This window comes from Anopheles funestus, chromosome 2RL (genome assembly GCF_943734845.2).
Source record: "Anopheles funestus chromosome 2RL, idAnoFuneDA-416_04, whole genome shotgun sequence".
NCBI lineage: Eukaryota > Metazoa > Arthropoda > Insecta > Diptera > Culicidae > Anopheles > Anopheles funestus.
This window is the reverse complement of record NC_064598.1, coordinates 63,174,858-63,188,588: the sequence shown is the minus strand read 5'-3', so window position 1 is coordinate 63,188,588 and position 13,731 is coordinate 63,174,858. Positions and strand designations below refer to the sequence as shown.

Below are 13,731 nucleotides of genomic sequence, written 5' to 3'. Positions count from 1 at the left end.
AAGTTACAATAAAGCTGCCTATAAGAAATGCTGCATAATAGTTTGCTGTTGTTTGCAATATAAAGTTATTAATTGTATTTTACGCTTTCAGCATATTTTTGACGCGATCCTGAATTAAAATATACTGTTGGAAGTGTTCCAATTACACATCGGAATAATTTATATGATTTCACCATTTTCTGGAGACTGAGATGAACTGGAGGATATATAAGAGAACTAGCAAAGTATGCACCATCAACTTAACGAGCGTACCAACGACATCAACTAACGGAAAATTGTTGGTGGAAACAAAAAATCAACATCCACTTATAGTCAGAACATGAACAAAATGATCGGACACATTCAAACGGCCACGCATGCAAAACGATCCTTCGTGCCGCTTCATCCAACCGGAGGAAAAATTATAAACAAGCGCTTGCATGCACTGCATCACAGCAAGAACGTGGAAAAAATGAAAAGAAAATTGCATCGAAAACACGATTCATACCGATAACCGACCTGCGTCATACTCGCAAACAAGTAAGCAAACATGAAATGATGAAAGGAGAAGCAAAAAAAGCACAGATAAACAGAAGAAATGCAACAATTAAGTTCCTACTCTAAAATAAAGAAAAAAATGAAACATGAAACATAGATAAAAATATACGTTATAAACGAGAGTGTAATAATTGTACTATTTAGGCGCATGAATTTATCCCGAACCCGGATTGTTCGATGTTTTTGGGAGTGAGGAAAAAAAACAAATGGAAGATAGAAAACGGAAAGACATACCTAAATCCACATAAGACGCATATACAAATGTGAGAGAGAGAGAAAAAAAAGCAGCAAAACACATCGTGGTCGCAAATCGTGATGATGTAAATGTAAAGTTACAAGAGACTGAACGTTTGCCGTAGAGCCGCGGCGTTTGATTGATGCTTGTGTGTTTATCTGTTTATTACAAACAGTCGAAAATTAAAAAGAAAAGAACAACACAACTTTCCTTTTAGCCGATATTTCTTTTCCAGTAAAATAAATCTGAAGAGTAGTTTTACTATTGAACTAGATTGCATACGTTAAGAAGCACCTTTGACCGCAGTGGTTTTTCGTTAACGGAACCTACAAGGTGGTATCCGGACTGTTCGACGTTAAAAATACTGCGCGCTTTTAAAGGTTAAACTTAAAATATGTAGTTTGAAGATTACAAAGTATAAATTATGGAAGGTTTATTACTCTAATCACTTAAGAACAGAAGGCCAAAGAACAACACAAGCACATGCAAGCAAACAGCCACATGCCGTTGCTCGCGGCAGACAGAACAGTTTTGACACCTCGCTTGTTCCCATCTTAAAACAAAATAAGATGAGATCTAGAATTCTACTAACTATAATATGTAGTACTAAGAAAGTTACGCTGCAGAAGTTAAGACAAGTTCGTTTAAAAGAAAATAACAAACAAACAAAATTACACAACACTACATGGTCTACGCGACAGAAACGGAAATGGCGTGATTTTATGCGTAAGAAAGCAGAACGTGGATGAATAATTGTATAAAGTGAAGGAGTAGATGGAAGACATGTAACAAATGTGCAGTAAAGAATGCACAAAACACGAATAATTGTAACGAAATGCTATACTGTGTGTGTGTTTGTAATTAACTTGAAATTGAAACAAAAGAAGCGTAGATACGAGATTGATCTTCATGCGATTAGCGTCAACCGAGGACTGGACTTATGATTGTTGTACCATACCATCGTTAAACATTTCTTGTGCATGACGGGGCTCACGAAGAAACCCCCACAGCTTGATGCACTTGTAGAAAGATCCACCAGGTGTTTGGTTCGCTCCCTGCACGCACGCCTAATTTGATGCGGGCGATTTTCGAAACATTGCACATTAACAGCTGTTTCCATTCATAGCAGCCGATAGGATACCGTTTGGACCGGTAAGCGGAACACACTACATCTAACAGCCGTTCCACTACGGAAGCTCTGTGACCGTCAACAAGATAAGCATTGCGATTGTACTTAATTATTGTAGTCGGCTTATCCATACACTTGAGCATATTTTATAAAACGAACACATAAAAAAAAACAAAAAAAAACACAAAAAACATAAAAAACTCTCAAAAAAATGTATTACCGAGTGCATAAAATAGATGGAAGTTAAATCAAATATTCATACATAATCACTGAAACTATCTATTTCTCGAATGATCTCCCTGGCCGATTCGCAGAATAAAGCCAGCAATCGAGTGCGTTCGATCGCTGCTTGTCTCACGATACACGATCAAGTGCAGAGAGAAAATGCATATAAACGGATGTGCAATTTAACTATTTGTTCGGTGGGATTGTGTGCGATTATTCAAAGATCAACACTTCGATGTGAAAATAGTGAAGAAATGAAATGAAACAGACCAAGGGATGCTGTGCTAAATATATGCGAGGAGGCGCACTGTCCTTTTATCTCTTTCGTTGAAAAAAGAAAAACTCACAGTGGTGAAGCTGCAAACTTCAAACCAATTTCCTGAAGTCGACAGGAGAATGGATTCAAGATTGGCTCAAGGTGAACCAGCTGAAAAAGAAAACAATTGTACCGATTGATTGACATGGAATATTTTTTTAGCTTTATAGAGATGATAATGAAGATGAGGGTAGTATTAGATAGTGGCTAAGCGGTACCACTAACTGATGAAAAGTTCCTATAACGCATCTCCCGTATTCTTCGAGTCGATCGAGAATGGGTATGCGATAATTTACATTAATATTACATACATTATAAAACACAGACACACACACTTCAGCGTGAATAAGAATACTGTATTAGTACTATTATAACAATCGTAATGGTAAAGTATATTGTTTAGTTTAATTTGCGATTTTATTATGCGATGCGATGCATTAGTACATAGAGAAACATTAAAAACGTACGCATGTGCTAGTAAAACAGCAACTCTACTGATGAGCTTAGAGTTAGCTTCAGCTTAAAGAACTTCCCCACACGGTCCAAACAGAGACGTACATAAAGAGATGAAACACGGTGCAATGTGCTAAAGAAGATACAAATATGAACTTTCACCAACATTTACCACCAACTACGTGTATGGAGAGAGCTTACCTGCTGGATCAGAACGCAACTGCAACTAGCTTTTGGATCGTAAAACATTCCATGGCCAACTAATGACAGAATGCGTGACGCACCATAGCATGCATCTGTCTATTTGAAAGAACAATCAATCATAGTGAACGAATTTTCAACTACTTCGTGAACAATTTCGTGTGTAACGGATATTTGTTTTTATTTAACTTTCGCACATAGCGCTGCACAGTCCAGTGATGGTGTTTAGTTTAATGTAAAAATATGAATAAACAGTTCCCCGGCACGTTTACACACACACACAGATACAAATACACACCATGAAGGCATTGTTTTATGAGGTAACACGTACTCCAACTGATACCAAAATTGAATGTTGCGAAAACATGGCAATTGATACTCGCGAAAACAACAATAATAGTTTACTAGGTTGAATAGAAGGAAAAAAATGTATGTTTGTGTGATTCGAACATGACGAGGGATGAACATTTATGGCAAAACCGCACATAACTTTAAATGAAACGTATTTGGTTCCTATTCGAGAGAAGGAGAGAATGAGCAGAACAAAAGAAGAAAAGAGACAACGTTTGAAACAATACGAGAAAAATATAACACAATAAGCAAATGAAAGGAAGATCTGAAAAATACAACAATTCGGTGAAACCACATCAGGAAAACATCAAAACCAGCAAAACACAGAATCAAACTAATACGCCCCGAAAACGCAAACACAAAAAGCCAAAAACATGCGGATGAAGTGAAAAAAAAAACTGAAACACTCGAAAGACTCGACATATCATGAATGATTACTTTTGCCCTCGCATTAAAAAAGTGAAAATAAGCAAATTTTTAAAACCGGTCAGCAGCAAACAAGAAAAAAAAGGTGAATAGATAAGGGAAGGAGACGTATAAAACGTTCTTTCATGTGTCAAATGTCAACCAATGTAACACACTATTATTACTACCACTAGTAATACAACTATTGCTACCAATACTACTACTACTACTAACCGCTACCTACAACACTACTAACAAACTTACTCGAAACAGCAGGGCGCAAAGAACGCGATACATAGCGTACTTCGTTAATCGTTCCGTTGGTCGTTTATTTTGCACGAGCAAAACGTTGTGATCTATTTCTTGCTTTATGTCAATCCAAAACAAAAACAAAAGCAAAAAGCTAATCGAAGGCCAAGACAAAACCATGCAAAACCAACAACCTCTACTACAAAGTTCCTGTTCCCTTGTTTTTTTGGTGTCCGATCGCACAGGGGAATGATCGGCGCCCAAGGGATAATTGTTTATTTATGTTTTGTTTTTTGCTAAAATATTTGTTAGTTTTGTTTTGAGACCAATTCATTTCAAATCTAATGTTTTTCTTTTATTTTTTAAAAATCGATTTAAAAAGATCCTTATTGAAGGGCTTTGCTTCCGATAAATGTGAATTGGCATTGGACAGACAAAAACACACTAATGTTTAGTTAAAGGTAGTCTACGAATTTGGACAATGATTGCGACACACGATCATAATAGGTCGAACAACAGGAAAACTCTAACAGAAACACTTCAAATTTTATCCTAATGGACACTGAAACTACTAAAAGTGAAGTGTAGCTCCTTCTGGGTTGAATTTATTTGAAGTGTTTCGAGTTTTCTTACGCGTGATAGAACATAGAAGGGTGAATAGTATTTACCCGAAGCTACCATGTTGTAAGGATGGCTTGAAACATAGCTTAAACTTAACACTGTCGTTGATCGCTTCGGATAAACACATCCCTCTTCTATCTAAGAATCAATCAATCAACCCACGTGTAATCTGCATGTATGTAACCAGAGAAAATGATAAAAATTAAAACACACAGACACAAACTTAACGAAAATGGTAAAAAGAGTTCCTAATAATTAAGTGCACTAACTACATTTGCACTCGCAGAATGTAATGATCGTTAGAGTTGCGAATGTTTAATTTTTTGTTGTTTTGTTTGTTTGAAATCTGATTTTCATGTATTTAGTTTGTTATACACAGTTTGTAATGTGGTTTTATGTTGTTTAAACTACTCGGTGACATACTACAACGTTACTCTTTTATGATATTTTAGCAATACTGCATTTTATGTACACTTTATTACACCATCAAGCACAGCAGAACTACTAAACCACTGCATTGTGAGCATTGTTTGATAAGTTTAATGTACGCGAAATTGTAAAGAAAAAATGAAAACAAAATATGGTGAAAAGTAACTATTAGCTGTAGGAACCGAATTCAGCGCAGAGAAGCGCAACATGATCATCTGCTGTCGTTTCTGATAAAGACAATTTTCTACTATCGTTTCCGATAAAGCAGAAAACTGATGCAGAACGAAAGGATTTATGTTTTACGTTCATAATGCATCCCAGACACACATACACACACGATCAGCATAAAAATATTTTTTAGTCTGCCGCAACACAACGGACAAGGAAAGGACAGCAAAAATATAAAATAGTTCATGCACAAAAAAAACATATGCAAGCAAAACTAAACAGTCATACAGGAATATCGTGCAGTACCGAACACAAAACGATGTTAACCCGTTTCTACATGTCACTTGGCAGAAGGAAAGGAGATTTAGCACTATAACCAATGATTTGGTCATTTGCTTTCACTCACTCCTGTCTCTGTTTCATCTTCCACCAGAAACTTCGACTTCATCTAAACTAAAACGCTAACTAATACAAGTAGCGTGGCATGGAAAACAATACTTCAAACCTAAACTTACTTATTCTAACAAATTGATGAACGAAACGGAATGTAACGGGATAGAAACCCCGAACAATTTAGCACAAATGGAGATACATTGACGGAAACAAAAACACGAAAATACACTCTCGAACACTTGCAGAAAAAATAAATCTACTTACATTGTATAAGATATATTGTCAGATGTAAAAGAAGAAAAATAAACTTATTTGGTAGTCAAGATTGGAGAATTTCCACCATTTGCTTTGCTTTGCTTTGGATGTACCACTTAATATGGTAAGTTGAAATCTTTATTAGTGAGCTAAATTGATATCCCCTAACATACATCGCAATTATCGTACACAATAAAGACTTTTTTTCAAAACACCTGTTTCCAGACGTTCTAAAAGCAAATTATTGCGGCATAAGGTATTGAAAGCCGTGAATCGATTCGGATTTGGATACACCTTTCGTAGTTATTGCTTAACCATCCGGCTAGTAATTCACGCTAGCCTTAGTAGTTCATTATAGGGACTATTCTCATTGCCAAACGTCTTTTCAATCGTCACTCAAATGTCAATTTGGTATTATAATAATAATAATATAATAATAATATGTTTTTTCGTCAACGGACCCAAAAAGCCCAATCGAAAGCGTTTACAGCACAGGCCGTAAAGGTTGATGACCGAGAGTAGCGTAGAACAGTGGTCCCCAACCTATGGTCCGCGGACCACTTGTGGTCCGTGGCTTAAGTAGAAGTGGTCCGCGGAAGAAATTTTCGGTCGTTGGACCGATCATTTTAATACGTATTGTTTACCATTTCAAGCGTTTTTACGTGACGAAATCGTTCTACACCCCTCGATGTGTCAGATTGCGGACAATTACATTTTATGCTAATGTTTTATTTAAAAAAAACCCGTTCTTAGAGTCTCATGTGGGCCGCGATATACTTATGTCGAACAAAAAGTGGTCCGCGGTACTAAAAAGGTTGGGGAGCACTGGCGTAGAAGACTCACAGTGGCCATTTATTAGACTCGCTACAAACAATCTCCTGGCGTTCAGAAACCTATCTTCGAGGGGCGATAGTCCAAGCAAAAAAAACCGAGATAATCCAGTCGGCGATCCCAGGAACTCAAAGCGAAGCGCGAAAACATGTCACGTTGGTCAGCTCGGAACAAATTTCGGAATATCATTATTCTGGGGAATATTTTATGTTTTTATGGATTGTTATCATTGATAGAGAAAAAAAATGGATTTTTGGTTTTGTTTAGACCAAAATCACCAGAGGGCGCTCAATAAATTGGTGTTTTCGAACGGTTTTCGTAAGGTTTCTTCTGACAATGATAAATTTTTCATTTGTAAGGGGTTCTAGTTGCGGTTTTTTTTGTTTTTAATACTTTATAAAATAGCAATGGGTTACTATTTCATTCATTTCGAGAACGAGGTACCTTCGAAAACAAAAACAAAACCCAGCGGTAGTGGAGGTGCCTGGTCCTTATAGGCAGGTATTGTAACAACATCTAAAGATATGTGGCAGCTGTACCACTTGTAGTGTGCCGCTCTGTAACATACCGCACACAATTGCGCATACTTAACTTATGCGTACACTAACACTTCTAATACTTCTTCTTCTACTATTAATAATTTAATATTTTCTTTACGCACTATTGAACACATGTATCGTTAAGTAATTCTTGTAATAAATTTTAGTCTAGTCTCAGAGCTGAATACGATCGGTTGTCCCTGTCCACACGATAAAAGAAAGAACACGCGCTAAAGATATTTACTGGTATTATAGTTCAATCGCATTGATTGGATGAAGACTAACAATTACCAAAGGTATTGATATCATTTGCAAAACTTATATTTAGTGTATCTAACACAGCCATAACTTCTCCAATCCGTATCAAAACTTAGATCCTGATGTTGCTGATCATGGGACCGTGTTGTCATACTAGTGCTTGCCAAATTTGTTTCAGTATTTGATTAAATAACAAAAAAATTTAACAACAACTGGAAAGTCAGACTTGTTCTTGGTTATCAACCTTTTAAGCAGCGAAATTGATCTGATGATTAGAGATTAGAGAGCGTTCATAATAATGATACTTATCGCGAAGCAATCTTTCCACCAGTGGAAAAACATATCCACCAATAAAATTACATTTATGGCGGAGTGCTATCGCAATGCATCAAATTTTTCAACCCGTAAAACGGTGTGAACAATAGTCATGGCATACAAATCGTAAGGAAAACGTCGAGCAGTAGATAAGAAAATGGAGAATTTGTATCGGGAAAGAAATAATTTTTCCACTTTGATCGAAATAATTATCTACTGCTTCGACCCAGCAGATACACAGTTGAAAGCTCATTTCACGTGGAGATTCGAGAGCTGAATTTGTTCTAAGAGAATTATGTATGTCCCATGCTATTGGAAGCATAGAAAATTGTACATAAGTATAGTTTTTGTTTTTAAATGGATCATCCTATCCATTGAGTTTGCGTATAAAAACGGGAGCGACAGTACAGTTCAGTTATAACAGTTAGCGAAGAAGGTAGAATTAAAAAAGACGTTTAAAGAAGAAGTTTTAGTTTAAAAATTATGGAGGGGATTAAAGAAGGAAAAGAGTAAGTAAAAGCTTATATGTAATTGCTGTACCATGTGAAACTAATGTTTATTGCATTCTAGGAAAATTCGATATTCTAAGTACCAACAAGAGAAACTTGTGGATATAATGGAAAAAAATCCAGATAGATTGAAAAAAAAATTGAAAAAATTGAAAAAAACAAGATAGAGATTAATAAAACAGTAGGGGGCAAGCCGGCGTTAAGCGAATTGAATGCATTAGAAGAACGAATAGCCGCGATTACTAACATGCGAGCGTTCAATGCTAGGATTGAAGGAGGTCAATGCGTCGGTTTTGACCAGCCCCTTAAAGACGATCGCGAGGAACTAACCGCTGGATCATCCAACCACAACCACACCACCTAATCGCACCACGACGAGAACAAGGAAAACCCAGGACCAACGGACCAGGACCACACTACGAATTCGCACCAGGACGAGAACGCAGAAAAACCAGGAGCATCTAACCACAGCCACACCACCGAATCGCACCACGACAAGAAATAGGAAAAACCAGGACAAACGGACAACGACCATAATAACGAACAGCCACGACCATCAGACCAAGGGAAGAAGACTAAGAAAACAGCGCAGGCCAAATTAGAAGACCTTCAGACCATAATTTTAAAACAAAATGACGAAACAAATAGACATTTGACTGACATTTCGACTAATTTGCAAATTTTTACTGAGGGAACTATTGGCATTTATAGCGAAATGCTAAATTAAAAAAAAAAATAAAAAAAAGTAATTATAAATAATTTTTATTTTTTGTATTTGTATTTTTTAAGTGGCGGAACAAACGAGAAGAAATCACGGATTCCTATTTACAGAACTTAAAAATTTGGTTAAAGCAGTTCATTTATCTAGTCAGTTACACCATTCATAATGAGTAGGCTATGTAGCATACAGCATACATTTATAATTCGTATGCATTTGTTTGGTGCATAATGTAGCTGCCGTTCACTATTTATGGATCGAAATCAACCTTCTTGCCAAAAGTTCTTTCGATTATGGCACGAGCATTTGCATGCTGTTCATTAAACAGTGCTTCAGGACTTCCGCCTTGAGCATTTCTGTGCGGCTTTATCAACCACGGTTTCGTAGGATAGTAGGATAGGCTGCGTCACCTAAAATATTATTAAAACAGCCATTAATATGTGACCTAACACATTATATGTAAATATACAAAGCCGAAGAGTTTAGATAGTCGGTCTCCGCTTCTCCATTTTTATTCAAAGAATGCAGAAATTGGGCTGGAATTGTAAATCGTGATCAGAGGCGCTGAACCTGGCGTCTACAAACCAGATCATTTGCCTGTGGTCACATATTCAGATAAATAATGTCAATTTCTGTTGGATATCAAAACAATCCACAAACATGATTACATTTATCGTAAAATCAAGTAGGCATTATTGAGATGGGAAATGGCTATAAAAGCAGGGAATATTTTATGTATGAATAAATTCTCTTTGTTAAACCGAAGAAGCAAGTTTAATAAAGGATTTGTCTGTTACATCCAGACATAACAATTTGGGGACGAGGATTAAAGGAGCGAGAAGCTACCGGAAGAATTTAACAGGATGCCGGAAGATCAAGATATTAGGCAAGCGATCTTCAAGATGACCGAACTCTTGCAGAAGATGGCGCAACCGGCTCCAGCGCCCAGCAATCCGGAGAAGACTATTGAAGTTTTGGCAACGAACATCAGCGAATTTTCGTTTGATCCGGAAAATGGAATTATCTTCGAAAAGTGGTTCAGCCGTTATGAAGAACTCTTCAATTCGGATGCTCGTAACTTGGATGACGCCACTAAAGTTCGTCTACTGCTGACGAAGCTGGATACTCAATCTCACAGCCGGTATATCAACTACATCCTGCCGAAGCCTGCGAAAGATGTCACTTTTAGATCCTAAAGAAAATTTTCGGAAATGAAACATCCACTTTCCATAAACGTTATCAATGTTTCCAGTTGAGTAAACCGGAGACGGAAGATGTTATTACATATGGTAGAAGAGTGAATCGTGTTTGCGAAGATTTCGATTTCAAGAACATGAATCTAGATCAGTTTAAGTGTTTAGTGTGCGGTCTCAAAGGGCAGTGCTATAATGACATTCGCATAAAACTACTTTCCCGGATTGAAGATACATCGAATGAACGAAATATTACTGTTCAATACCTCATTGATGAATATCAACGATTTATGAATTTGAAGAAGGACACGTCTGTTTTCGAGCAACAGCCTACTTCGAAACAATCGGTTCATGCAGTTCAACAAAAGCAGGAAAGTTTTCGCAAGAAGCAATTCTCAAAACCGGAAAAAGCTCTCCTCGTTCACCTTGCTGGCTATGCGGTCAGATGCACTTTGTCCGAGATTGTTCATTCTCGAATCATCAATGCAAAAAGTGCAAACGAATTGGTCACAAGGAAGGATATCGTGGCTGTTCTTCTAACATAAATCCAGTTCAAACCTCGGAACAGAAGAAGCCTAAGCCATTCTTCTTCTTCTTGGCTTAACGACCTTACAGGTCACGCCGGCCATTTCTGGCTTACTAGACTTATTTTACCACGTAGCCGGATAGTCAGTCCTTGCTACGGGGGAACGGTCCGGATGGGATTTGAACCCGGTCCGGCCATGTGGACTGGCGCCGTTTATCATATGCACCACCGGACCGCCCAAGCCATTAATAACGTCAAATGATGTCAAAAAAGCAAAATCTCATGGCATCTACATTGTGAATCTTATCGCTCTTCACTCCAGCAAACGGAAGATTGTGCCTACACTCATCACCGGCATTGCAACTAAACTGCAATTGGACACAGCGAATGATACCACAGTAGTTTCAAAATAAATTTGGAAGATCCTTGGTAAACCCTCAATTTCAATTCCACTGCAGTATTACCATCAATCGAAAAGACGCTCGAGGAAGATGTTTCGTCACAAATGCTGCCAAGCTCAACATACTAGGTCGATTTCTCAGAGTGGGCTGCTCCTATCGTCGCGGTTCACAAACTGAATGGTCGTGTACGCATCTGTGCAGATTATTCAACAGGATTGAATGAGGCAAACATGGCATTCGCCCCGATCCTGAAAAGGTGAACACTATCGCTGCAGATTTCCTCCTCCATCTAGCATTCCCGAACTACGCTCGTATTTGGGTGCGATCAACTTTTATGGAAGATTCGTACGAAATTTACACGAGCTACGTTATCCTATGGACCAGCTGCTCAAGAAGGAAACGAAATGGAAATGGACGACAGAATGCCAAAAGAGTTTCGATCAATTCAAGACATCTCTTCAATCAAATTTGCTGCTTATGCATTATGATCCGAAGTTACCGATAATTGCAGACGCATCGAATACTGGAATCGGTGCAGTTATTTTTCATTAGTTGCCGGATGGTAAAATGAAGGCAGTGCAAAATGCGTCAAGAACACTTGCGCCAGCAGAACGAAATTATGGACAACCGGAAAAAGAGGCTCTTGCATTGGTTTATGCAGTGACGAAGTTTCATAAATATTTGCTTGGACACCATTTCACGCTGCTGACTGATCACAAACCCTTTCTTTCCATTTTCGGTTCCAAGAAGGGTATACCACTTCACACTGCGAATCGTTTACAACGATACGCACTAACAATGATGAACTACGATTTCGAATTCGATTTCGAATTGATCAACAGGTTCTCAGCAGTCTGAGCAACAATACGTTATTGCTGCGCTTAGTCTAGAAGAAGATATGTCCAGCATTCTTTCGAACACAACGGAAAAGGTTCCTGTCGCTTTCGCAGTATTACAAAAGACAACATTGGCAAATGGCACTCTTCAAACTATTTCGAAGTATATTCATTTCCAACAGAAATTCAATCCTACTACCATAGAAGACATTAATTAACCACAGTCGAAGGATGTATTATGTTTGGCGATAGAGTTATTGTCCCAGACATGTTTCGAAGACGAATCTTGCAGCAGTTTCACCGAGGACACCCTGGTATGGTCCGTATGAAAGCACTCGCTCGAAGTTTTGTGTATTGGCCGGGAATCGATGGTGAAATAGAAGATTACGTTAAGCGTTGCACAGCATGTTCAATTGCAGGGAAGGCACCCATCAAGTCAACATTGGAATCTTGGCCTGTTCCATCAAAACCATGGTCTAGGATCCACATCGATTACGCAGGACCAGTGGGTGGATTCTATTTCTTGGTAATAGCTGATCCATATTCTAAATGGCCTGTAGTGCACGTAACTAAATTGACAACAACGAACATTACGATCAAATTGCTGAATCAAACTTTCGCAACGTTTGGTGTTCCAGAAGTAATCGTATCGGATAATGGTACTCAGTTTTTAAGTCATGAATTTCAAACCTTCTGCACTAGCCAAGGAATACGTCATATTCGAATAGCTCCTTACCATCCTCAATCAAATGGTTTAGCAGAAAGATTTGTAGACACTTTAAAAAGAAGTCTTCGAAAAATTCGCGCGGGAGGAGAAACATTAAACATCTTTTTGCAAGTTTTTCGAAACCAGATAGAGTACGTCAAAAACTCCAGTTACCAGCCCGATTCAAGTAATACTATATAATGAAAACTTAAGGGGGAGATGTTGGCAATAAAAGCAATCTACATGATTGGCCGGTGAGGTGGTGTGTTGGTATAAATATATATATACATCCAATATATTAATACTTCCTGGCAACACTGCCAATGTCGACAAATCGATGAACTATAGTTAATAAAGAAATAGTTCTCGCTGTAACTTCAACGTGTTCAGTTCATTTGTTCTCCGAAACATTCTTACCACATATTTTGAGGCTTCCAACAGGTTATGGGCCCAGGCCACGCGGTATAGTTGAACATTGAACGCGGTATAATGAGTGCAAGGACATGTACAATAATTCGCTAATCATATGTGCATGAACAAAAATTCGCCAAGCGTGTGTACAGTAAAAAAGGAAATAAAATACAATAATTCGCTAAGCGTGTGTGTGCGTAAAAAGCGTGTGTATAGACAAACGAAAATGGCTGACCACCGGTTCACCATCGCCAAGCTAAGTAACACCAATTGGGCGCAGTGGAAGGTGCGAATGGAAATGCTACTCGTCCGCGAGGACCTGTGGGATGCTGTCTTCACAGAGCTCCCTGGCGAAGACAAGAGAACGGCGACATGGAAGAAGACGGATGGCAAGGCCAGAGCAACAATTATTCTCCTTATTGAAGATAATCAGCTGCCCATTATTAAGGGGTGCGAGCATGCGCGGGAAGTTTTCCAAGCCTTGGCCAGACACCACGAGCAGGCGACAAGATCGGTGCGCG

At 38.2% G+C, this 13,731-nt stretch overlaps 1 protein-coding gene and 1 long non-coding RNA gene across 2 annotated transcripts in view; both read left to right on the top strand.

Annotated features, from left to right (window-relative positions):
* The window catches only part of LOC125766166 (uncharacterized), a 66,743-nt gene extending 60,698 nt beyond the window's left edge, over positions 1-6,045 (top strand). The window contains exon 4 of the long non-coding RNA XR_007418653.1: positions 92-6,045. This is a non-coding gene — a long non-coding RNA (uncharacterized LOC125766166). The remainder of the gene's footprint in view (positions 1-91) is intronic.
* A 3,955-nt stretch (positions 6,046-10,000) lies between these two features.
* LOC125774929 (uncharacterized) lies at positions 10,001-10,333 on the top strand. Its single transcript, XM_049445300.1, has one exon. The coding sequence runs from the start codon at positions 10,001-10,003 to the stop codon at positions 10,331-10,333; it is 333 nt and encodes a 110-aa protein (XP_049301257.1).
* Positions 10,334-13,731: the final 3,398 nt, after the last annotated feature.

Bases quoted from the DNA above. Each gene is read 5' to 3' on its own strand.
- LOC125774929 (XM_049445300.1), top strand. From the start codon at position 10,001: ATGCCGGAAGATCAAGATATTAGGCAAGCGATCTTCAAGATGACCGAA.